This window comes from Solanum dulcamara, chromosome 1 (genome assembly GCF_947179165.1).
Source record: "Solanum dulcamara chromosome 1, daSolDulc1.2, whole genome shotgun sequence".
NCBI classification, from domain to species: domain Eukaryota; kingdom Viridiplantae; phylum Streptophyta; class Magnoliopsida; order Solanales; family Solanaceae; genus Solanum; species Solanum dulcamara.
The window spans coordinates 68,186,710-68,212,052 of NC_077237.1; the positions used below are offsets into that span (position 1 = coordinate 68,186,710).

At 34.6% G+C, this 25,343-nt stretch overlaps 1 protein-coding gene across 3 annotated transcripts; it reads left to right on the forward strand.

Annotated features, from left to right (window-relative positions):
• Positions 1-21,191: 21,191 nt before the first annotated feature.
• On the forward strand, positions 21,192-24,882 carry LOC129894190 (uncharacterized). 3 transcript variants are annotated; one of them, XM_055969944.1, is made up of 5 exons: positions 21,192-21,387; positions 22,193-23,084; positions 23,211-23,366; positions 24,217-24,442; positions 24,560-24,696. In XM_055969944.1, the coding sequence occupies exons 2-5, from the start codon at positions 22,230-22,232 to the stop codon at positions 24,565-24,567; spliced, it is 1,245 nt and encodes a 414-aa protein (XP_055825919.1). In that variant the 5' UTR covers positions 21,192-21,387; positions 22,193-22,229; the 3' UTR covers positions 24,568-24,696. The 3 variants fall into 3 exon arrangements, with proteins under 3 accessions (XP_055825919.1, XP_055825767.1, XP_055825848.1); XM_055969792.1 differs by having other exon boundaries at positions 21,196-21,387; positions 24,217-24,471; positions 24,560-24,882; XM_055969873.1 differs by lacking the exon at positions 21,192-21,387 and adding an exon at positions 21,409-21,490 and having other exon boundaries at positions 24,217-24,471; positions 24,560-24,882.
• The last annotated feature ends 461 nt before the right edge of the window (positions 24,883-25,343 follow it).

The following is a 25,343-nucleotide window of genomic DNA, read 5'->3' on the forward strand; positions in this document are numbered from 1 at the left end:
ACAAAATGCTCCAGCGAGGAGAAAAGGCTAGGGGTTCAAGAGTGGTCATTGAGTTCTTCAATTCGGTGTAAAACTTCGAATTCCAGGTATGTAAGGCTATTCATAGCATTGGATTGAGTTCGTTCATGCGTCCAATATTTAAATTCATCGTAATTGAGTTATAGTTGAGTTTTAACCAAATCTTGAATTCTAAATGAATGAATTCTTTGTCTATTGAGTTAGATATATTTATGCATTGAGATTTTTTTAAAATTATTTTTATCTCTCATATTATTAGAATTATAGTTCATGGCTACTTTCCCATGAACCCTAATTGATTTGATGTTCATGAATATTTTTACACGTGTTTTGAGTAAAGATGTTGGCTTTTAATATTTATTAACAAAAAGAGTGATCTGAATTAATACTATATATGTATTTTATTGAGTTTTGAAAGAGCAAAAGAATTTAGTTTAAATGAATTTGAGTAAATGATGTTTTGAGCAAGATGTTTTGATGAGATGTAAATAATGTTTTGAAGTGTAATGATTGATGAAGAGGTTATAAGATGAGTTTGATGTTTTTCCAATAAGACTAGATGATGATGTTAATATGAGCACATATTTTGGGAGAGCATCGAGTTGGGTAAGAGCTTAATTGACTCAAATCCTAGAACTACGTAGCCAGTGTAAGATGAAGGCTATACCTCTTAAGTCCCAAAAAGAGGACTTCGATGATTGGATCCAAGATGGGGATATCCTTTACCCTGGCAAGGTATTAGATGGATGTGGCAACGATATCGCTTTGTTGTATCATCACTAGCTCATAAGTGATGGTTGTCGGTTAGAGAAACTCCCAACTGAGTAAGCATTGCTTATTATTATTATTTTTAAACTTGCATTACATATTGATGTTGAGATGATGTTGAGTTCTGAGCCGAGTTTACCTGAGAGGAGTTTTTTGATATCTGTCCTTACTCTCCTGCCATTTTACATAGTCGTACATTCTATGTACTGACGTCATTCGACCTGCATCATTTTATAATACAAATACAGGTAGGGGTGCTTATCGGACGGATTATTATGCTTAACGGTTTGAGTTAACGGTTATCGGCTTTTAAAAGTGCTAATTCGCTAGCCAACCTATAAGATATCAGTTGGTTCGGTATCGAATTAGCAATTATCAGACGGTTATCGGGTGGTGTATCAGTGGTATGGTAACATCTAAAATTTCTTGCACTTACTTCAATTCTCCGTCTCAACAGGCATGCACAATGTAAGTTAGGTAAGCAGATAATCAATATGTTATATGTGAAGTTGTGAACAAATTAACAACAACCTGCCACTTAAACTTCACACTTTCACAATATATTCACAATATACAGGCCTACTTCCACCATGGTAGTCAAGATTCAAGAAGAGTACACAGTTGACAGTACACACAACTTAACAGTTAACACTACACTGAGATAATCAATATGTCATATGTGAAGTTGTGAATAGATTAACAACAATATACATACCTACAACCACCATGGCAGTCAAGATTCAAGAAGAGTACACAGTTAACAATACACATAACTTAATAGTTAACATTACACTGAGATAATCAATATGTCATATATGAAGTTGTGAACAGATTAACAACAACCCGCCACTTAAACTTCACACTTTCACAATATATTCATATATAGCTACAGGCCTACAACCACCATGGCAGTCAAGATTCAAGAAGAGTACACAGTTGACAGTACACACAACTTAACATTTAACACTACACTGAGCTTTGAAGATTAAAGAAAACAAATTGCATAAACAAGAAAATTCTCATATTCCGTCCACAGCTTTCTGCTCGTCTTTCTTTTCTTATGGAAGCACATTCTTCTCCAGTTCTCCTGCATTCAACAAATGAATACAAATCATATTAAATCAAACAATTCTCAAATATCTACTCCTGCTTCAAATTAGATAACACAATGCTGAAGAATTTCAACAATGTATGTTAAATAAAGAGAGTACTCACTATTACAAAGGAGTCGAAACTAGCAAGTACATTAGTTCTCACCAATATATATTTATATGTCAACTACAGTAGGCGTATGGTCTTTCCCAGCGCTGGATAAATCTGAAGATAAAATTATCATAATGAGTCATGTAATAAGTATAAACTATTTACAACAATAATATACAATAAATATAATAAAAATATCATTACCTTGTTTAAGCTGCTCGAGATTATCAAGATCTTCCTCAATGCTAATAGATTGTTTTAATTTTTCACTTTGAAGCCAATCTTGAATACAAACTAGAGCCTGCACTAAATTAGGAGTCAATGAACACCTAAATGAATCAAGAAGACGTCCTTCCATACTAAATGCAGATTCAGATGCTACACTTGAAACTGGTACAGCTAATGCATCACGAGCCATCTCAGCAAGAATAAAAAACTAGCTAAGTTCATTTTTCACTAGTTTAGGATGTTAAATTCTTTACTATCATCCTTAGTTTCTTCACCAAAATATTTATCTAACTCCGCTCTAGCATCCACACCTCCATTCACTGTTTTATAGTTCTTTAGATCTTTCATGAATGATTCTAAAGGTCCTGTACTTTGGGTACTTACTTGACTGCTAGAAAGCCCGGAAGTAAAAGTGTCCAGTGAAGAGCAAGGTGAAGATTGAGCAAGCACGCTGCCTTTTGAGTTAGATTTTACATACTCGCTAAATAATGAAGTCATGTACTTCTTTATTTCTGCTTGTATAAATGGCCATTTTCCCCCAAACATCTTTACAAGTGCATAGCTAACTGATTCAAGCTTGTAACGAGGATCCAAAATACACGAAATAAAAATTATCTTGTTTATTTTTGCTGGATCTCCCCAATACTTATTAAATTTTTCTTGCATCTTTTTTGCATATCGCTTAAACCAGTGTCTTCGCTTGCCATCAATTGATTCAAATAAACAGCAATTGCACAAATTTCAAGAAAATGAATATTTGATGTAACATAACGTGATCTAGATATTTTCAAAGTAAGAAGATAAAATATCTCAAGAAATCTCGTAATTATTTTTACATGGACCCAATCACTACTCAAAAGTTCACCCGCAGTAATTCCATTTTCAACATAAGAATTTTCAAGATAATGTCTCAGGCCAATTTCATGGAAACCATAATTTGAAAATGCATTCTCAAATTCAACAGCCCTACTCAACATCAGATAGGTGGAATTCCACCTAGTTGGAACGTCTAAGCATAAAGATTTTTTGCAACTGAGTTGTTCATCATCACAACTTTCTTGAAATCTTTTCAACCACGCAGGAGACTGCCTAACATATCTAACTGCATGTCTAACACTTTCAATAGACAAAGAACATTTTTTAAAACTATCCTGGACAACAAGATTCATGATATGAGTCATACACCTCACGTGAAGGTGATTATCGTTCATCGAATTAGTTCCCATTTTTGTTAATTGCTTAGACAATTCTTTTACTGTCACATCATTTGAGCTTACATTATCAACTGTGACAGTAAAGATATTATTTATCCCCCACTCACGTAAGCACCTACTAATACCATTTTTTATATCTTCACCTTTATGGCTAATAATAGGACAAAAATTAAATATTTTCTTGCGCATGTTCCAATCACTATCGATCCAATGGGCAGTGATACACATGTAATTGATTCTTTGTATAGAAGTTTATGTGTCAGTGGCAATACAAATTCTCTGTTTTGTTTCTATAAATACCTCCTCAACTTTTGTTTTTCTTCATTAAACATATTAAAACAGTCCCTAGTTACAGTACTATGGGAAGGGATCCAAAACTGAGGTTGAGCCATTTTTATAAATTCTTTAAAACCTTATTTTTTGACAAAGCTAAAAGGAAGCTCATCAACTATTACCATATGACATAAAGTCTTCCTACACTCTTCTTGGTCAAATTTCCAAGAGACAACAGCTACATCACCTTGACTACCCCCAGAATAGATTTAAAGCCTATGGTTGATTGTTTTTTATCAACAAGAGGAGTAGGAAATTTAGGACATGTCAACAAATGACCAAGAAGAGTAGACGTACCATATTTTGACTTAAAATAGTACAACTCATAGCAATGACTACATTTTACTTTCGTACCTTCGGAAGTTTCAACTTCTGTAAAATGATCCCAAGTAGCAAACCTTTTTCTCCTTCTTTTAGCACTAGCTGACAGAGTTATCTCAGCATGACTTACTGCATTTGAAGCCTCACTTTCACTTATCACCTTATCACTTTGTTCAGCCATGCTAGAAGATTAAGAGTTTAAGACTTTACGTCCCTATATTTCAATCAACAACCCAAAAATAAGCTACGATATGGATAATCAATTTTATACCAGTAGTTTAATAACACCAAAATCAGTGAATCACATACCAAAATTATCAAAAATAATCAAAGCAGATTCGAAGCTGATTTAGACATAAAGTGAGGATTTAGCACATTAACATAAAGAATCAGTGAACCAAAGATCTGAAACCTCAAAGAAATTCATGTTTTAGAAAAAATCACAACAAAAGTAAACATGCATCAAAAGAACATATTGGAAAATCAATAGACTGAAATGAAAAATTAAAAAATGAGAAACACTCCCACTGAAAATTAACTTTATAACATTAGCAACCATGCTTAAAAAAAGAAATACTTCAATCATAGGCCAAAATACAAAACTCATTGAAGTTGGCAATTCATCCTAGTTTGAGAATATTTAAACAAATGCACCAGCTATACAAGCTAACAAACTAAGCTCCGCTTCAGATTCAACCCAAAGGAATAAGTTTTTACCAAAAAAAATTAACCAGCTAGAGCTTAATGAAAGGTGTAAAGTGTAAAGCAAGAATTTTTATTTTTTTTAAAACAAAATAATAATTTCAACTACGAGAGTAAATTGAACCAACCTACATCAAGTTGTTGGTGCTAGAAGACTTCTTTTGAGCCCCACTGAACCTTTTTAGATATTGAAGAAACCCCAATTTCACCTGACTGAATTAGGATTTTGAGTAAAATGAAAGTATTGCAGAGAACCTAATTCAGTTATGAATTTGGATCAGTTAAAACCTAACCACCATTGATATCATATTAGTGAATTTGTGAAACCCTTTTTCGTGTTGAGATTTTGAATTGATGTTATCCCTCCTCTCCCTCTGTAGTGTTCATACCCAGCTTTTGGAAAGAGAATAGAGGCGGAGGTTCGGTGGCCTAAGGGAAAAGAGAGGAGGTCTAGTGGAGGATAAGACAAAGTGGTGCAACTGCGCAAAAGAGAATGAGAGATGAGAATCTTAGAGACAGAGACAGAGGCGGCAAGTAGCTAAAGTCTAAACCTAAGTGTGAAGTGCCCAAGTAGAACTCTGTAGAAGACTAGAAGTAGGGCTTCTACTTTAAATGGGCTTAGCCTATTTGATTAAATGGGTTTGGCCTGTTTAAGTAAATGGGCTTGGCCCTTATTTTAGGTTTACAAATTATAATTATCAATATTATACATATTTATATGTTTAGGGATAAAATATATTAAAATATAATAAATTCTTAATGGATTAATGATTTACCCAAAATAAAATTGAGTAATCCATTCCCCACACCGATAAGCCATTAATTATAAAATTTAAATTAATTCCCTACCCGCTAATTCAATAACCCAATACCAATAATCCAATAAGCCAATTTTGCGGTTGGGTTATCGGTAGAGGACGGTTTTGAACAGCCCTAGATACAGGTGTTAGAGATCCTCAACAGGCGCACCATTGAAGATCATTACTTTTGAGCTATTTGGTGAGTCCTTCTTGTATTCGGGAGAACTCTTTATCCTTTTATTATTGTTAGGTATTATGTTTCTTTTGAGGTAGCCATAGACATGTCATTGGCACCGTCTAATAGTGTTAGAGGCTTTATAGACAGAGTTTGATGATGTAACTGAAGTAGTTCTCCTTTGAAACTACTTCTTCTAAGGATTATTTCTTTTATTTGATATTGATGATGGCGAGCCACATAAGTATTCATATTTTCACTTAATTCTTCTGCTGATGAACGAATGAGTGATGAGACTAAGTGGTTTTCTCGGAGGCCAGAGATGGTTTTTGAGTGCCGGCCATGTCAAAGGTACCCTCTCAGAGTGTGACACGGGCACCAAGCCCATCTCTATTTATCCTTATTAGATGGCTCCAATGGAGTTGAAGGAGCAATTGGAGGATTTGTTGAAAAAGGGTTTATTCGACCTAGTGTATCACCGTGGAGTGCATCGATTTTATTTATAAAGAAGAAGGATGGTACTATGAGGATGTGTATTGACTATCGACAGTTGAATAAAGTCACTATCAAAAACTAGTATTCTCTTCTTCGCACTAATGGTTTATTTGACCAACTTTAGGGTGCATAGGTTTTCTCTAAAATTGATTTAAGGACAGTTTACTATCAGTTGAGAGTTTGAGAATCTGATATTTGGAAGACTGCATTCAGGACCCGGTATAGGCATTATGAGTTGTGGTTATGTCTTTTGGGTTGACTAATGTGTCTCAGCTGCTTTTATGGAGTTGATGAACCGGGTATTTCGGCCTTATTTGGACTCATTTGTGATTCTGTTTATTGATGACATTTTGGTTTATTCTAAGAATGAGGCGGACCATATTAGTCACTTGAGGGCAGTCCTTCAGAGATTGAGAGAGGAGAAGTAGTATGCAAAATTTTCCAAATGTGAGTTTTTTCTCGAGTCTATGACATTCTTAGGTTATGTGGTGACCAAGGATGGATTTATGGTCGATCAGGCCAAGGTTGCAATGGTTCATGATTGGGTTAGGCCTACTTTGGTTACCAAAATTTGGACTTTTATTGGGTTGACAGGCTATTATCGTTGGTTTATTTAGGGTTTCTCTTCTATTGTAGCCCCATTGACTATGCTAACTCAAAAGACTGTGGCATTTTAGTGGATTGATTAGTGTGAGGTGAGCTTTCAAAAGCTCAAGGATTTGTTGACTTCCGCACATATTCTAGTCTTACCTAAAGAAGGTGTGGCCTTTATTACATTTTGTGATGCTTCGGGGGTTGGCTTGGGTGGTGTATTGATGCAAAAAGGTAGAGTTATAATTTATGCTTCTCAATAATTGAAGGTACATGAGAAGAACTATCCTACTCATGACTTAGAGTTGGCAGTGGTGGTGTTCGTTTTGAAGTTATGGAGGTGCTATCTCTATGGTGTGCATTGTGAAGTCTTTACTGACCACCTTATCCTTAAGTATAGCTTTTCTCAGCCAAATCTAAACATGAGGTAGCATAGATGGTTGGAGTTGTTGAAACACTATGACATCACCATTCCTTATCAGCCGGGCAAAGCTAATATGGTATCAGATGCCCTGAGTCACAAAGCATCTAGTATGGGTAGTTTAGCCTTTCTTAAGGTGGATGAGCGGCCGTTGGCTTTGGAGGTTTAGTCATTGGCTAGATAGTTAGTCCACTTGATATTTCTACATATCATAGCATTTTGGCCTTTGAGGAGGCTAGATCTACTTTGATGGACTAAATTTGTACACACCAGTTTGAGGATAACAAGGTGAGGGTCATTCAAGACAAAATATTGAGAGGTGAAGCTAAATCAGCCTTTATTGATCCGTATAGGGTTCTGAGGATTAATGGTAGAATTTATGTGCCCGAGGTTGGTGATTGGGTACATATGATATTGGAGGAGGCTCATTATTCCAAGTATTCTATTCACTTGGGAGCGGTAAAGATATTTCATGACTTGAAATAATACTATTGGTGGTGTGGCATAAAGAGGGACATTATTGATTTTATGGCTATGTGTCTAAATTATCAACAAGTGAAGTATGAGCATCAGAAATTGGGTGGTTCTATGCAAAAGATGCCCATTTCCAAGTGGAAGTGTGAGCGTATTACTATGGATTTTATGCCTGGATTACCCATGAAATTGGGTAAGTATGACTCTATTTGGGTGATTGTCTATCGATTAACCAAATCCCCATTTTCTTTTGGTGAAGTCTAGCTACAATGCGAAGCAGTTAGCTAGGATTTACCTTCGTGAGATTGTTAAGATGCATAGGGTGCCTATCTCTATTATGTCGAATTGTGGTTTAGTGTTCACCTCTCACTTTTAAGAGGCATTGTAGCGTGGTTTGGGTATGCAGCTAGACATGAGTTTAGCATTTCATCCCCAGAATGATTGTTAGTCCGAGCAATCTATTCAGGTGTTGGAGGATATACTTAGGACTGTGTGATTGATTTTGTGCTCGATGGGACCAACACTTTCCCTTAGCAAAGCTTTCCTATAATAATAATTATCACTCCAGCATTCATATGGCATCATTTGAGGCATTATATGGTTGTAGGTGCCGATCACCTATTGGGTAGTTCGATTCAGTTGTAGTTGATGCATTCAATACTAACTTACTCAGAGATGCTATGGAATGGGTATGCTTGATTCAGAGTCGACTAATGATAGCCCAAAGTCGTTAGAAGAGCTATGCTGATAGGAGGGTTCGTCCTTTAGAATTCATGGTGGGTGATTGTGTGTGGCTTAAAATATCATCCATGAAGGGCATGATGAGGTTCGGGAATAAGGGAAAGCTTAGCCTGAGGTTTGTTGTCCTATTTGAGATTCTGAGTAGAGTGGGTGTGGTGGCTTATGAGTTGGCCTTACCCCCTAGATTGTCAGTTGTCCATCCGGTGTTTTATGTCTCTATGCTTTGCAAATACATACCAAATGAGTCCCATATGATTTCTTATGATATGGTAGAGCTGGGTCCGGATTTAACTTATGAGGAGAATTCGGTAGCTATCCTAGATAAGCGGCTTCGTAGACTCAGGACCAAGGAGATCGCTTTGGTCAAAGTGTTGTGGCGGCATCGGCCTTGAGGGGACTACTTAGGAGTTAGAGTCTGATATACGGGCCTAGTACCCTCAACTTTTTGAGACTCTAGGTACTTTCCTTTATCTTATGTTCGAGGACGAATATCACTTTTAGTGGTGGATGTTGTAATTACCTTAAGGGTCATTTTTGGAAATTTACACAAAATTATTATTTTACCCCTATCGTAAGTGCCCCCGAGTGTTAGTTGATCAGTTGTGCATTTGAATATGTTAAAGTCTTAATATTTTGTGAATTGGAAAAGTTCTTGAGTTCTATATAGTTAAGATGTTAAAAAGTGGTTTTCTGTACCAATTAGAGCTACGAGCCTCAAAACGGGATTTTGTCAGTTCCATCAACTCCGAAATAGGAAAATTGGTCTAGGGGAGTCATCAAAATCATATTTGGTGTTGATACGTGAATTTGAGGTCTTAAGTTAAAAAGTGTGGCTTTAAATGAGTTGGTTTGACCTGTCAATATTTTGAGATCCGAGCGTCGGATGAGAATTATGTCAGTTCTGTTGCATTTGAAATTTCTAATTTAGTCTAGTTGAATATTGACTTAGAGCCCTGGGACCTTAATCACCATTTTGAGTTTTTAGGCCAAAAGTTGAGTTTTAGGCCAATAAAGAGTCTAGGAGGGTGTTTTGGTCAAAACAACTATTTTTAGAAATCTGACGATTCCATTGAGTTCTTCAATGTAGTAGCATCCAATTTATTTTTATCGGATCCCGAATAATTTCAGAGGATCCAATCGAGAGCATTTTTAGATTTGGCAAAGCTGTAGTGATTTGGTTTTTGGTATAGCACATTTCCTTTATCGCGATCGCCATATGGGGTCATGCGATCGCGACATGGGGTTACGCGATCGCGATGTATTGGGTTTGTGGCTCCGTGATCACGAAGGTAGGCTACGCAATCGCGAAGGGTTTCCTATTCCAATGTTCTTTGCGATCGCGAGGGGTCTACATGACCGCAATGAGGGATGTATTTTATTCTTCGCAATCATGAGTTTTAATGACTCGCGATCGCGATGTGCAAAAATGACCTAAACAGTGTTAAGTCATGAAATCGGTCCCATTTCTGAAAAACCACCATTGTTATCAATTTTGAGCTTGGAGAAGGTGATTTTGGGTAGATTTATGGAGGATTATCTTGTGGGTAAGTCCCTTTTTCAATTCCACATCATTTATCTATGAATTTCCTTTCTTAAATCCTTGAAAAAAATCTTGTTTAAAGTGAGAATTGTTGGGGGTTTGTTCTTAAAATTTCAATTCAGGTTTCATTAATGTTTACCTTGTTTATGGGTCTATTTTATGGGTTTTTCACCCAAAACTCCCCTCAATGAGTAGAATATTTTTTTAAAAGAAATTTTTAGATTCGACCCTTTTTGAAATTGATTAATTTTTGGACTATTTTACCCCCAGTTTAGAAACCTATCAATATAGGTGTCATTGGACTCCTTATGATGCATATGTTTCATTCTTGATAGTGGGTTATCATTTCGAGCATTAAATTTGAGAGTTGATCATCCGATGGTGGTGTTCGAGTGTGGTTTCAACTATTGAGGTTGGTTTGGCTATCTTTCTTGGGACTGAGTTGGGGTGATTAGTCAAATTCTATGTTTTAGACTTTGGGATAGGGTCGTAGTGTAAATTGAGACTATTAAAATTACTTTGAGATGCCCGTGTGTGGTTTATTTATATTGTGATGCCCGTGTGGGGGCTTATGTGTGTTGTGTAGCCCGTGTGAGGGCCTTATTTGATATTTTATCTATGTGGAGACTGTGTAATCCATGACTTAACTTATTTAGAGATGGGAAACGATTATTTGACTTGAGATGCCCGCATGAAGGGTTGAGTTGGGGGTTTTGAGCATACATGAGTATTAAAATATTGTAGAAAGCGAGTGAACACTTAATTTGAGGCATTTCCTTCTCATTATAGTCTATTGAGGGTGAATACCATATTTAGGTTAAGTTTTGAGAACTTTTAACCTTGTATCATATGTTGAGTTGAATATTGCCTCCATGCCTTATATATTGTGAATGCATTCATCCTCATTCATATTATCATTGATCATTGGGAAGTTGAGAACTATGGAAATTCTTTTTGAGAAAGAAAATGTGACACTTTTTGTATTCTTGACCATTATATAAGTGGCAAGCGGATGATATATTAGTAGCATAAGTCTTTGACCAAGAGTTGGGTGGCGAGGTAGTTGATACATTGAAATTATGACAAGGTACATGATCTGCAAGACCCCCATGGGTCCTACTTCATAGCATACCTCAGCAGGTGTATACGATAGGTTGTGCGACAGCCTTGATCCCATTATACCATCATATCATTGCATCATCATATTGCATTGCACTGTATTAATACATGTGGTACTGGACCTATCTGTGTAACTGTGATAATGAACTGTATTTATGTGTTTACTTTAATCATGTTGTTCTATATAAATTGGCGGCAGCGTAGATGGAGTGAGACTTTTCTGCATGCAAGTGGAAGTGTTCCTTAGTTTATTTGATAGTTTTTGATTAATTCCTTAGACTTAGTCGGTTAAACCTGCTGAGTACATGTAGATTGTACTCACCCCTACTTCTGTGTTTTTTTTATACAGATACTAGACAGGGTGTCCAGGCAATAGTTTATTCAAGCGGATACATCATCATCGGATCAGTGGTGAGAACTTGGAATCCGGATCACTACTAGTCCCTTTTTCATTTATAGTCTTTTCTATATTTGGAGACTTATACTGTGTATTCAAACTTAGATTTGTATTTAGATGTTCTTAAACTTATGATATCGGGCTTTGAGATAATTTTATTATTGCTCTTTTATTGTGTTTATTTGTGTCCTGACTTCCTTTTGGGAGTCTCGTATGTTTTTACTTTTAGGCTTACACATCGGGATGAAGTTTGGGATGTGTGCCATCATGACCTCAATTTTTGGGTCATGACAGTCTTAGTGTATTGTCCATGAATATTATTGCTCAAATTGAAAATGAGAAAAAGAAGTTGGTTCGTGATGTGCATAGACTAGCTCGATTGGTTGATTTTGAGGATGGTGGTGTTATTATGCAAAATGGCTCAAAATTGTCTCTTGTGTCGGATGTGAAGGAAAAACAAGGTAGTGATCTAACTTTGGTTGAATTAAAGAAAGAAATTTTCAAAAAATCCATTGAGGCTTTCTTCCAAGAGGGAGATGGTATGCTTCGTTATCAAGGTTGTTTATGTGTTCCCGATGTTGATAGTTTGAGGGAAATGATATTGTCCGATACTCATAATTCTTAGTATTCTATTCACCCTAGATCCATCAAGATGTATTGTGAATTGAGGAAAGTTTATTGATGGAATGACATGAAGAAGGATATTGCGAAGTTTGTGGCTTAGTGTCCTAATTGCCAACAGGTGAAGATTGAGAATCAAAAATCTGAAGGTTTGGCTTAAGATATTGAGTGGTAAACCTATTAATTCATAGAAAGTTACAGTTACTCATTATTGTTCTATTTTAATCTTTCCTAATTTTTTATTGCATCATGTTCTATATGTGCCCTCCTTTAAATTCAATCTTTTCATCTATTCATGAGTTGTGCAAACAACTTAATCAGTTTCTCCTCATTACTCTTTATCTTATTTTTGCTTTAGGGCCCTTCTATGAGGACCCCTTTGGAAATTGGTGAAGAAAAAGGAGGACTCTACATCCTACAGTCACAATAGATTCCAACTAATTTTATCTATACTTTTAAATAATTACGTATCTTACCACTAATTAAGAATTTTCTATCATATTTTGAGGAAGATGCACCTAGATACATATATTTTTACTATTGGGTACACTAAAAATAGGGAGAAAGGTGAGCGAGATGGGGAAGGAGGCGAGCGAGATAGTCATGTATCCTAGATACATGCGAATCACACTACATACACACTAGATACATGTATCTATGTGTATCTGGTGTGTTTCACATGTATCCAGAATACCAGATATATAGAAGAGTGATGAACGAAATGGGAAAGAGGTGAGCGATATTTGTCTATGTATCCCAGATACATGTGAATCCACTTGAATACAGTGTATCTAGAATAAATTACATCAAATTTTGACCATATATATCTCGAGTTACGTGTATCTAGATGTATCTAGACGCACCAAAATCTGGTAATATTCAAAATATTGCATACTAGAGTGTATTCAAGCAATTAACTCTTAAACTAGTAAAATTTCTGTAAGTTTCCCATAAATAAATTCTTTCTTTGTATATGGCATAATTTTGAATTTTGAAAAGTCCATGTTGACTATTAATTTAGATGTGAAATATTATTATGGAATAGTTTCAAATATATACAATAAAATAATTAATTTACCATAAATATTTTCCTATTTTTTATTTACACAAAAAATTATCAAAAGTCATAGAAAGCACACACTAATTATACAATATAGTTTATCAAAAGTCATATAAAATATACATTGATTATACAACATAGCTTACATTTACATGAGCTATACACTGACTATATAATATGTTAAACTCAAAAGGTTAAAATAACTTAATTATACATAAAGTATATATTGACTATTCAATCACGATCAACTCAAAATCACCTCTAAACAATCCAAAATTTTAGATATGAAATCCTCTTAATGTTTCAAATTTTTTGATATATAATTCGCTCAAAATGATCTACATTTGTGGTGTGTCAATTTTTTAAATCAAGCAAGCTTCGAAACTTTTAATGGCTGATTGATCATGCAAGAAATAAGAAGGAAGACCGAAAGCAACAAAGAGAAAAGGAGGGGGAGCAGGAAGAGAAAAAAAAGCCATTAATGGCGAAACTAGAAGGACCAAGAATAAGGTATACGGTCAATTTCAATACAACAACAGCAACAGCAACAACAACCTAGTAGAATCCCATAACGTGAGGTCTGGGGAGGGTAAAGTGTACGCAGACCTGATTCCTACCAAAGTAGGACGACTATTTTTTAAAGACCCTTGGGTCAATAAAAGCATAAAAGCATAAAAAAAGTTAGATAAGGCATATATAAGAAAGCAAATACCGAGAACGACAGGGATAAAATAAAGTAATCAAAGTACAGAAAGTAATAGATAATAACAGAAATCAGAGCACAAGAAATTATAGTGTGCTAATGCGCCTATAATAAGGAGGAATAACGAGACTATGTACTAGCCTTCTACCCTAATGTGGATCCTCTACACCCTCCTATCTAAGATCATATCCTTGATAAGTTGTAATTGCACCATGTCCTGTCTAATCACCTCTCCCCAATATTTCTTCGGCCTACCCCTACCTTTCTTGAAACCATCCATGGTCAACCTCTCACATCTCCTCACTGGGGCATCTGTGTCTCTCCTCTTCACATACCCAAACTATCTCAGTTGCATTTTCCGCATCTTGTCTTCTACCGAGGCCACTCATACCTTGTCCTGAATAGCCTCATTTCTAATCATGTCGCTCCTGGTATGACCACACATCCATCTCAACATTCTCATCTCGGCAACTTTCATCTTTTGAATGTGAGAGACCTTAACCGGCCAACACTTCGCCCCATATAACATAGCCGGTCTAACCACCACTTGTAGAACTTGCCCTTAAGTTGTGGTGGCACCTTCTTGTCACATAGCACACTGGAAGTGAGCCTCCATTTCATCCACCCTGCCCCAATACAGTATGTGACATCATCGTCAATCTCTCTGTTGGCTTGCATGATAGACCCAAGGTACTTAACACTACTTTTATTTTGGATGGCCTAGTCTCCAAGCCTAACTTCTGCGCCAACCTCCTGAGGTGTCTCACTGAATTTGCACTCTAAGGTCTCTGTCTTGGTTCTACTCAGCTTAAATCCTTTAGACTCCAAAGTATGTCTCCAATCCTCCAGCTTAGCATTAACTCCACTATGAGTCTCATCGATCAGGACTATGTCCTTCACGAAAAGCATACACCATGGCACCTCACCTTGAATTTGTCGCGTCAATACATCCATCACCAAGGCAAATAAAAATAAACTGAGAGTTGATCCTTGATGCAACCCCATCCTGACAGGGAAGTGCTCTGAGTCCCCTCCTACTGTCCTTACCCTGGTTTTGGCACCCTCATACATGTCTTTGATCACCCTAATGTACGTCATAGGTACACATTTAGCCTCCAGACATCTCCATAATATCTTTCGTGGGACTTTATCGTAAGCCTTTTCTAGATCGATGAATACCATATGCAAGTCCCTCTTCCTCTCCCTATACTGCTCCACCAGTCTCCTCATAAGATGGATGGCTTCTGTAATTGATCGTCATGGCATAAATCCGAACTGATTCTCTGAAATAGACACGCCTCTCCTGACCCTCTTCTCCACCACTCTTTCCCACACTTTCATTGTATGGCTTAGAAGCTTGATACCTCTATAGTTGTTGCAGCTCTGGATATTCCCCTTGTTTTTGTATAGAGGGATCATTATGCTCGACCTCCATTCTTCAGGCATCGTTGCCATTTCAAAGATGACATTAAATAACCTAGTCAGCCACTCCAAACCTACCGAGCTCGCTCTCTTCCAAAAGTCCCCAGGAATCTCATCAAGTTCGGTCGCTCTTCCCCAACACAACCTATGAACAACACCCTTAACCTCCTTGACTGTAATACTCCTGCAACACCCAAAATTGTGACGCCTCCCTGTATGTTTCAAATCTCCCAATACAATCTCTCTGTCCCCTTTTTCATTCAAGAGTTTATGAAAGTATGACTGTCATCTCTGTTTAATAAGAGTCTCCTCTATCAATACTTTTTCATGCTTGTCCTTAATGCACTTCAGTCAATTTCAATAATTTTTAAAATTGGATCAATTTTCTGGTAAAGCAAATGGTCGAATGGCCACTTTGCCTAATTTGCCCTATTATAAGTGGAGAAAATTGATATTAATTTAAAAGAGCATATGTGTACTAATAGCAAATAAAAAATAAAAGACAATTATTATTACTACTCTATTATTGTAATAACTGATCTTCAAGCCCTATTGGTTGTACGACACGAATTCGAATTAGGTGGATTTCAATACAAGTATTGAATAGCGAATGAGAATTTTTTTTTAAAAATGGAAAAGGGTCAAAAATATCCTTGAACTATTTGAAAAGGTTTAAAAATATTCCTTATTCATCTTTTGGTCTAAAAATACTCTTCCATTCACCTTTTTGGGCACACTTGTACCCTTGAAACTAACAACCCTCTCTTATTTTATTTTTTAAAAAATTTATCATATGTAATTTTCTTATTGGATGAAATAAAAACTACATCTCTACTAGATTTGTTTTCATAATTTATCCAAATCAAAAATATATACCTCTTCAAGACCCCCCCCCCCCCCTTCCCCCTTTTTTTTTTAAAAAAAAAGCCAAGTTATTTTTTGTATTTTCCATGGCTTCTTCTTCTTCTTCTTTTTTTTTAAAGTTTGCTTTAGATAACTAATATATTATTTTAAAAAATTAGTAATACCACAATTCTAACAACATATTATGTTATTCGAAAATTCTAAGAAATATCTATCTTCCATTTTTTAAAGAAAAATTAGATAACATAATTTTTTTGCTAATAATTCTATGTGATAACTAATTTCAAAGAGAAAACTTCACAAAGATTAAACACGGTTAAAAAAAGATAGATGTTCGTAGGGAAAACCAAAAGTAGGAAAAGAAAGAAAAATTTATAATGCATTTATGAATAAGATAATATATTGCTATGATATGACATTATTAATATATTTATGAAATATTAATTATCTAAATCATGATTAAAATTTTAATTTAATTAATTAAATCTTACTAATTTATTTTTTCTTATGCGATGTGTCTTCAATTCAAGTAAGAACTTGAAAAAAATGGAGAGAAAAAACATGGAGAGGAGCCGAGTTCAAAAAATAATAATTAAAAAAGCTACAACAAATACAAAATGCTATTAGATTTAAAAGAAAACCATAAAATCGGAGTCTTAAAAATGTATATTGTTTTGATTTGGATAAATTATGAGAAAAATCTAGTAGAGGTGAGATTTTTATTTCATCCAATAAGATAATGACACATAATAAATATTTTTTTAAAAAATAAAATAAAGAAAGGATTGTAAGTTTCAAGGGTATAAGTGAGCTCAAAAAGATGAATGAAAGAGCACTTTTAGACCAAAAGATGAGTAAAAGAGTATTTTTAGATTAAAAAATAGATGAAGAGTATTTTCAAATATTTACTTATAGTTTGGGGATATTTTTTATCCTTTTCCGTTTTAAAAAAAAAGAAAAAAAATGTTCGAGATGTGGGACTTACCTTTTTCATTTGGCACTGTGAGGGTGAGTATGAACGCGCCCGAATTTTCACTTAGGTATTTCCTTAAAAAAACAACCTAAATCCCGTTCCTATGTCGTAAGCACTGTCTTTAGCAAAATGGACACGTAGAGAGTTTTTGCTTGACGGGTAAGTTTTGTCTCTTCTTAATTTCTTCTAGTTCAAGATTCATTCTATTCCTTTCAATTCAATCGTTACTTCTGTTATTATATTTCTTTACATAATAAGGAAATACTCTATATATGTAAAAACAACAACACTCGCTCTTTTGTTTGCACCAACTATTCAACAGGTAAGTATGTTGTACTACTACTATAAAATTGGAAAGGAACTTCTCACATAGAAATTAAGTCCCAGTAAATCATTATTTATCTATATACATGAGGAAATATGGGTATCATGATGACAAAGTTATCTCCATACTTCATCTTCTTAATTTCCTTCTATTTCATCAGTATACTTTATTTAGAGATTCACTGTAATAGATTAAAGAATTTGATGGATTATAACAACTTAATTTTTCAAGAATTATAGCTTTATGAACGATTTTTATAATAGGAATGAGTTGGTAACCCAAGGAAAAAACTTGGACGATCACTATTTAATTAACTTTGATCTTTTTTCTCAATTTCCTAGTATATGTTATTGTACATGTAGAGTTGCATCAATTTATTTGACTTTGATCAATTACGAGAGAGGAGAAAAGACTATTTGCGGTATCATATCAATGAATCTTCAGCTTGTTTATATCCTCTGTTCCACAATAAATCTACATATTAATTTGCCTCTCTCTAAATATTTATAATAGTCATTTTATTCACTTTCAACTAATATTTGTAATCTACACTGATCGCTAGGAGATAGGGGATGAAAATTGATTAGTACAAGATATTGACCCCTAATTGTGAGGTGGTTGAGAATAAGTTTGGGATATTAATATTATACTAACATAGTTTCACAGGTGTGAAAGCGATTACTGGCCCTTGTAATTGTCTTATAAGTCGTGCCATGCCGATTGACGTTTTTAGCCATTTTACCTAAAGTAAATTCTAAAATAATGTTTTCCTCTTATTTTATACTCCTCCGTCCAAAGTTGTTTGATGGAAGACTTTGCAATATTTTAAAATAAATTATTTTTTAAATAGAAAAGTTTGTTTTTATTTTTTTATCAAATAAATAAGACCCAGTATAGATAAAATATTAATAATATCATTAAATATTTATCAAATAAAGAAATATGTCATATAAATTGAAACAAAGAGAATATATAAATTTAAAATTATTGTCCTCCTCTTATTTTATATTCTTTCTGCTCCAATTTATATTACAAACTTTTTTAATCAGTCCAAAAAAAACACATTTTAATATTTAGTAACAAGTGAACTTTAAAATATTTAATTTACCTTTAATGAGATGATTTAGAGCCCGTTTGGATTGACTTATAAGTTGCCGAAAACAAATATAAGCTATTATCAACTTTTTGAGTGTTTGATTGCCAACTTAAAGTCATTTTGTACTTAAAAAAATCCAAAAAATAATTGAGTTTATTTGACTTGCCTTTTATAAATATACAAAATGGACCCTTTAAACAAACTATTTACCTTCCCATACCCACCCCAAAATAATTTCTTTCAATACCCATTCGGCCCAACTAATTATCCCTATACCCCTTTAATTATTTTTAAATTCGTGCGCTAACGTCATGCTGACGTCATCTCCCACCATACATGATACCGATAGGGTATCAATATACCGATAGAGTATCACAAAAAATTAAATTCAGTCCTATATGATACCGATATGGTATCAACATACTGACGAAGTATCACAAAGAATATATTTACTAATTAATTTAATAAATAAGATTGCGATTTTAATAATTTTCTCTTAATTATTTTATTTTTATTTCTTAAAAAAAGAGTTCAGTCCTCTATGATACCGACAAGGTATCAATATATTGTTATGATATCATTGAAGATTTTAAAAGTGTTTCATTAAGAATTTTCAATAGCATGATAATATACAAATATACTATGGTAGCATCATTCATTTAATATCGAATGACTTAGAAAAAATTTTATGATACCATTACAGTATATATATACTATGATGGTATCATTCAACATTTGTGATGGTATCATGTCTGTATGTGATATATACCTGAAGGACTGCTCATTGGTGAATGATATCATGCTATTATATTTGATATTATGTGATGACATCATTGATATTAACATACTGTGATGGTATCATACATGATTTGACGAGTGTTACTGAATTATATGAAACTATCCTTAATGATACCATGTCAATATATGATGGTTTCATGGAGATGTAGCTGAAGGATTGAAGTAGAGATCAATGATACCATAACAATATATAGATATACTATGGTGGTATTATTACGGATTGAAGCAGCTTCAATGATACCATGTTAGTATATTGATATTGACAATGGTATCTTGGTCTTGAACATCATGCTTTGGGGGTATGAACTGTAACGAGGTATTTGTTTATAATTATTTTGTTTTTATAGGGCATGAGCTTAGTTTTCCCTATCTAAAGCAGCTTATAGCTTATAAGCCAAAAAAAAAGTGGGTCTACCCCAACTTTTAGCTTATAAGCTGTTTTAGATAAGTTAAGGCAAATAGACACTTATGATCACACAAATATCTATGATTTATTTTAAACCACAAATTTTGAAATTTTTTTTAAAAAAAGAATTCGTGTTCAATCAAACTAAAGCATATAAATTGAAACTAGACTATGAGAGTGGTACATTATTGATATTAGTTTTACCATTGATATGGTAGTCAATAGTAATTTTAAAAAGCATATAATAATAAATTTAGTTAGTAAAAAAATTTCAGAAATGATGTGTTATGCCTAGGTTTGTGAGTTGGGAAAATGAGCTTAAAGGAATTTTTGAGAGTGAAATGAAGGATACAGAATTTCTATTTTTTTTTCTTTTCTTTTGTTATAAATATTTAATTAGGGGTTAATTATGAAGAGATGATGTTGAATTAGAATATTTAAAAGTTTAGGGTAAAAATTAAAAGATCAAAAACTTTTAATAAAACTCTAAATTCCATTCATTTTCTCCATTTTTTAACGCTCTTCTCTTCTCTTTTCCCTCCTCTCTTCTCTTCTCTTTTCTTTTCTCCATTTTTTAAACGCTCTTGTTCCCTTTCCCTTTCATCTTCTTCTTCCTTAACTTCTTTGCCTTTTTTCTTCTCCTTTTTTTCCTTTCTTTTCAAGCTTTTTGTGTTTTCATCTTCTTCTTCTTCGGATGTTGTCATCCTCATTTTTTTCTTCACTCCGATTTGATTGTGAAAATTATAATTTTTTTTGATATGTTGTTTATATAAACAGGAGTTGTTCAAACAACCCAGAGATGTTTAAACTACCCTAAGTTGTTTAGTTCAAACAACAGAAGTTGTTTAAACAACCAAAAATTGTTTAAACAACCAAAAGTTGTTTAGTTCAAACAACCAGAAGATATTTAAACAACCCTAAGTTGTTTAAGTGTTTTTTATGATTCTTTAGTTAAAACAATGAAAATATTTTAAATATCAGCTAGTTGTTTGGAAAGATATGAAAATATTTGCTAATTGTTTTGGAGACCGAGATATGAAAACATTTGTTAGTTGTTTAGACAAATGTTTAAATATCTGCCAGTTGTTTGGATGTGATGATGACGTGGAGGAGGGGAGGATGGGGCTGAGGGGTGGATGAAGGGCAGGAAAAAAAAGAGTGGGTCTTTTGTAAATTAAAAAAAACTTATGAATTCTTAAAATATGTGTCATTATCACTAATTAAAAAAGAGTTTCCTTCGTTTTTTAATACTTGTGTCCTATTTTTTTTATTTACACTCTCAAAAGCCTCTTTTTAATTCAATCACCCGAGTGAGTTGTGAAGTGTTGGGGTAAAGAGGCAAAGGCATATAGTAGGAACTGATGCATGATGTTCTAGATGTGAGGCTTACTTGCTTACGTGTTTGCTTTTGAATTGAGGCCATGTCAATTTCATGATAGTATGAATTGGATCGCCCAAATTTCCCTAAATTCAACCAACGATGTCGTAAGCACTGTCCTCAGCAGAGTACCAATATATCTTAGCTTCATAATAACATTTGAACTGCCTATGTTTCTACACTCAATTTTTTTCTCATCAGGTAAGATTGTCTCTTCTTAATTTCGTTTTCTCCCTTCAATTTCATCGATCAAGATTTCTAACGATCGTCAGTATAATCTACGGATTCACTCTTAACTTTATTGGTTAGTTTTCCATGAATTTAAGCTTTATGCAAGTTTTTTACAAAGTGGACGATCGCTAGTATATGTTATTCTACAAGGTTGCATCTATTTATTTGGATTTCAAGTACCAGATAGGGGGGAAAAGACTAGTTGCAGTATCATATAGTAATTCCTTTAATGTATGCATTCTTTCTTATTACATAGAATTACGGTCAAAATTGAAGTTTATGGGTTCAGGGATTTTAGTCGTTTAAAGTTACTGGGTTCTAGATTAATATTATATTCATATTCAATGATTTTCTTTTAATACAAATATATGGCTTGGATCAAAGCTACCACTACTAAAAATGTCGCTATTTTCCCATTGAAATTTCCCACTAAAAAATGTTCAATGGCAATCCTCATAGATATTTTGATTGAATCCATGAGAAAAGAAAAAATATTAATGTGTTGATACGGAAAAATTAGAAAGTTTTCAATTATTTCAGAGAATTTGTTTCCCACTAGTGAGCTGGTTTGATGGAAAATGAGTGGGAAAATCATGTTCTATAGCACAAAATTTTCACTAACTCTCAGTGGGAAAATATTTGTTTCTAGTAGTGTACTGGGCTTGTCAAACCCATAGCCAAAACGTTAGCTCTGCCCCTTGATAGAAACTAATACTAAACTCTTTTTGCTTAAATTTATGGGCTGTTGATTGTTTGAGGATAATGTTGTGAACAGATATACTAGCATCAAGTGAAGTTGGGAAGAGGAAAAGATGTCACGCTGTTCAAAATACCAGTTGTTTTCACTTGTTATGATGTTACTGCTAATAATGATTCATCCAAGTTCACAATCTCGAGTAACACAAGAAAACGGTGTGAAATCTGCTGTCTTTCTATCACCAAGGATTGTGCTGGAACCTGGATCTGTCTCTAACAAGTTTTACTACAACATTGATTTCCCAAAAGGCCATATTGCTATCAAAAGTTTTGATGCTGAAGTAGTTGATGAGGCAGGGGTTCCTGTACCCCTCTATGAGACATATCTTCATCACTGGGTTGTTGTAAGATATTATCATCGAAAAGGCGTGGAAGTAGCAAAGTACCATGGCAATTTGGGGTTCCACCAATCAGATTTTATTGTCAAAAGAAACTCAGGGATATGTGATGGAAGCCTTTCTCAATATTTTGGCCTTGGGTCAGAGACCCGAAAAACAATCACCTATGTTCCAGACCCTTATGGAATAGAAGTCGGTAATCCAGTCGAAGTACCTCCTGGATACGAGGAGAGATGGTTTCTCAATCTACATGCGATTGATACACGAGGTGCTGAAGATAGATTGGGATGCACTGAATGCAGGTGTGATCTTTATAATGTTACTAAGGACGAGCATGACCGAAATATAGAGGCAGATTACATCGGAGGCTTGAGATGTTGTTACGATGAAACAAGATGCAGGGTGAAAGACGGATTCCAAGGATCAAGGAGAAACCTCTACCTCAAGTACACAGTGAAGTATATTGATTGGGATGCCTCCATTGTGCCTGTCAAAATTTATATACTTGACATCACTGATACATGGAAAAAGCCAGAAAAATCGACTGCCACTGTGGCAAGACATCACTGCCAGGTGTGAGCAGTTCCCTTTGATAACCACGAGCGAATGATAATTCAGCTCATAACTCAAAACATTTTTAGCTCTTTGTTACTACCTAAATATATCTGGCTAATATTCAGGCAATTTCTTTTACTTCAGATCGAATATTTAGTGGAGTCATGTGCTGTATCTGTTGCAAATGTCGATTGCAGTCACACAAAGAAGATCAGCGTAGCTTTTCCTAGTGGTGGAGATGTCATCTACGGAGTTGCTCACCAACATACAGGAGGGACTGGTATGGCACTCCATGGAGAGGTACTCTGAGCTATTATATTTTGTTTCTTTAGTCATGTTCTGCTTACCATCTGGATTACTAGTATGCGTTTCATATAGATTTGCAGAATTAACTTGCTGATAAAAACAAAGTTTTTTGTACGATAAACTTTTCTTTTGATGATACTTGGCTTAGTTGGGTTGCATCTTAACACTGGTTATGTATGCCACCGCTCCCAAGACCAGATTGATTGAATCCATATCTAATCTTGTTCTCTTAACATCAGATAAAAAAGGAAGTATTGTGAGCATTCATTTGACATGATTGTCACACTTCAGAAGATTATTTTGTTGATTCAAACTGTTATGTCCTTGATTGTCAGAATGATATCATTTCAGTTTTATCTTCAATTAGCTGCTGAAAGCTTGACATTTTTATTACTGAATGGAGCCTCCTGCCCTTTGAGACAATTAATGGCCGTGTTTTATTGTCTGCTGAGTGAATATAGTGGCCCCTCAATGAACTGCATTTTTATATAGGAGATAGTATTTATTCTTGATAGTTAATTGCTTTAGTTTTGTAGAGTGCATATATAGGTGTAAGGTCAGTACTTGTGTGGGAAATCAGGAAGATAAGCTAGTGTATGAGGCCATGGCTATCAGGTGCCTACCTAGTAAAGCAGTCATAATAGTTGGTACAAGTATTTGTCCGGCCATTCATTCACCTTACTTGGCTAGATATGTTTTTTTTTTGTTTGTTTGTATAGCATATTATTCTCAATTGTTGTCGTGGTTAGCAAAGCAGGTTTAATTGTAGTGATATGTGAAGCACCTCATACGTTGGAGTTTGGTGTTAATTTTTTTCTTCTCTTTTTCTGCTGCTTTGGTCTAGGATGGACGTGCCATATGCGCATCTCTTCCAATCTATGGGGAAGGAAATGAACCAGGAAATGAAGCTGGTTACATTGTCGGGATGTCCAGTTGTTATCCTAGACCTGGCTCTATCAAGATTTCGGAAGGGGAGACCGTAAGTTTAATATCAAACTATAGCAATGGCCAGAGGCATACAGGAGTGATGGGGTTGTTCTATCTCTTGGTCGCTGAACCATCACCAAAGCGTAATTCTATCCTACATTCCACAGATGGAGTAATAAGACTCATTAAAACGTTTCCTATTTAAGTCTAATTAACAAGATGTTATTATTTCTGAACTTGTTTCTTCTTCACTAATGCAGATAGGTGAGATTGTAATATTGCATAATGTTGTTGGAGCCTTGGCAGTGTTTGGAATTGCACTACTTGTTGGTGCTGCTGTTATTTATCAACGTCGAAATCAAAGGGAGGAAGGCTATGAGCCTATAATAATCTGAGGTTCTCTCCATTTTGGCGATTCTTGTCACTGGTGTAGTACACAATGCAAGTTATGATGTCCCTTCTTTTTGGACACGTCTGTTGCACTTTTATGGCAAGTTATCTAATTACATGATTTTGTAATATAATATCGATATTATTAAAATAATACTGAATAAATGATATATATACACACACATATATTATACATGAGAGTAAAGTACAAGTGTTTGTGAATAATGTGTCTTTGGATCTTTTTTGTCAATGTTAAGTCTTTTGTATGACATGTTTGTCAATGTTAAGCTGACGAGATATTATCTGAATTTACAAAAGTTGAATAGTTAATTAGCATTTAATTAGATACATGCATATAACTTCTTTTTTTTCTTATTTTGATTTTATGACTCCACATTGGGTCATCAGCCATAGTGGTGTTCAGAATCTTCTGAACCCATTCTGAGATAGGAAAATTGATGTCCGGGTGCTAGGAGAGTGCTGAATTCAATGAACTTACGAATAAGACGACAATAAGAAATCAATAAATTCCGTAAGTCAGAGCGGGGAGCTAGAGAGATCCAGAATAGCTATCTCAAGACCTGTAATCGAGTTCTTCCCTCTTCCCACCAGTTATACAATGCCTTGCGAATAATTCGAGGAGGAATAAATTAA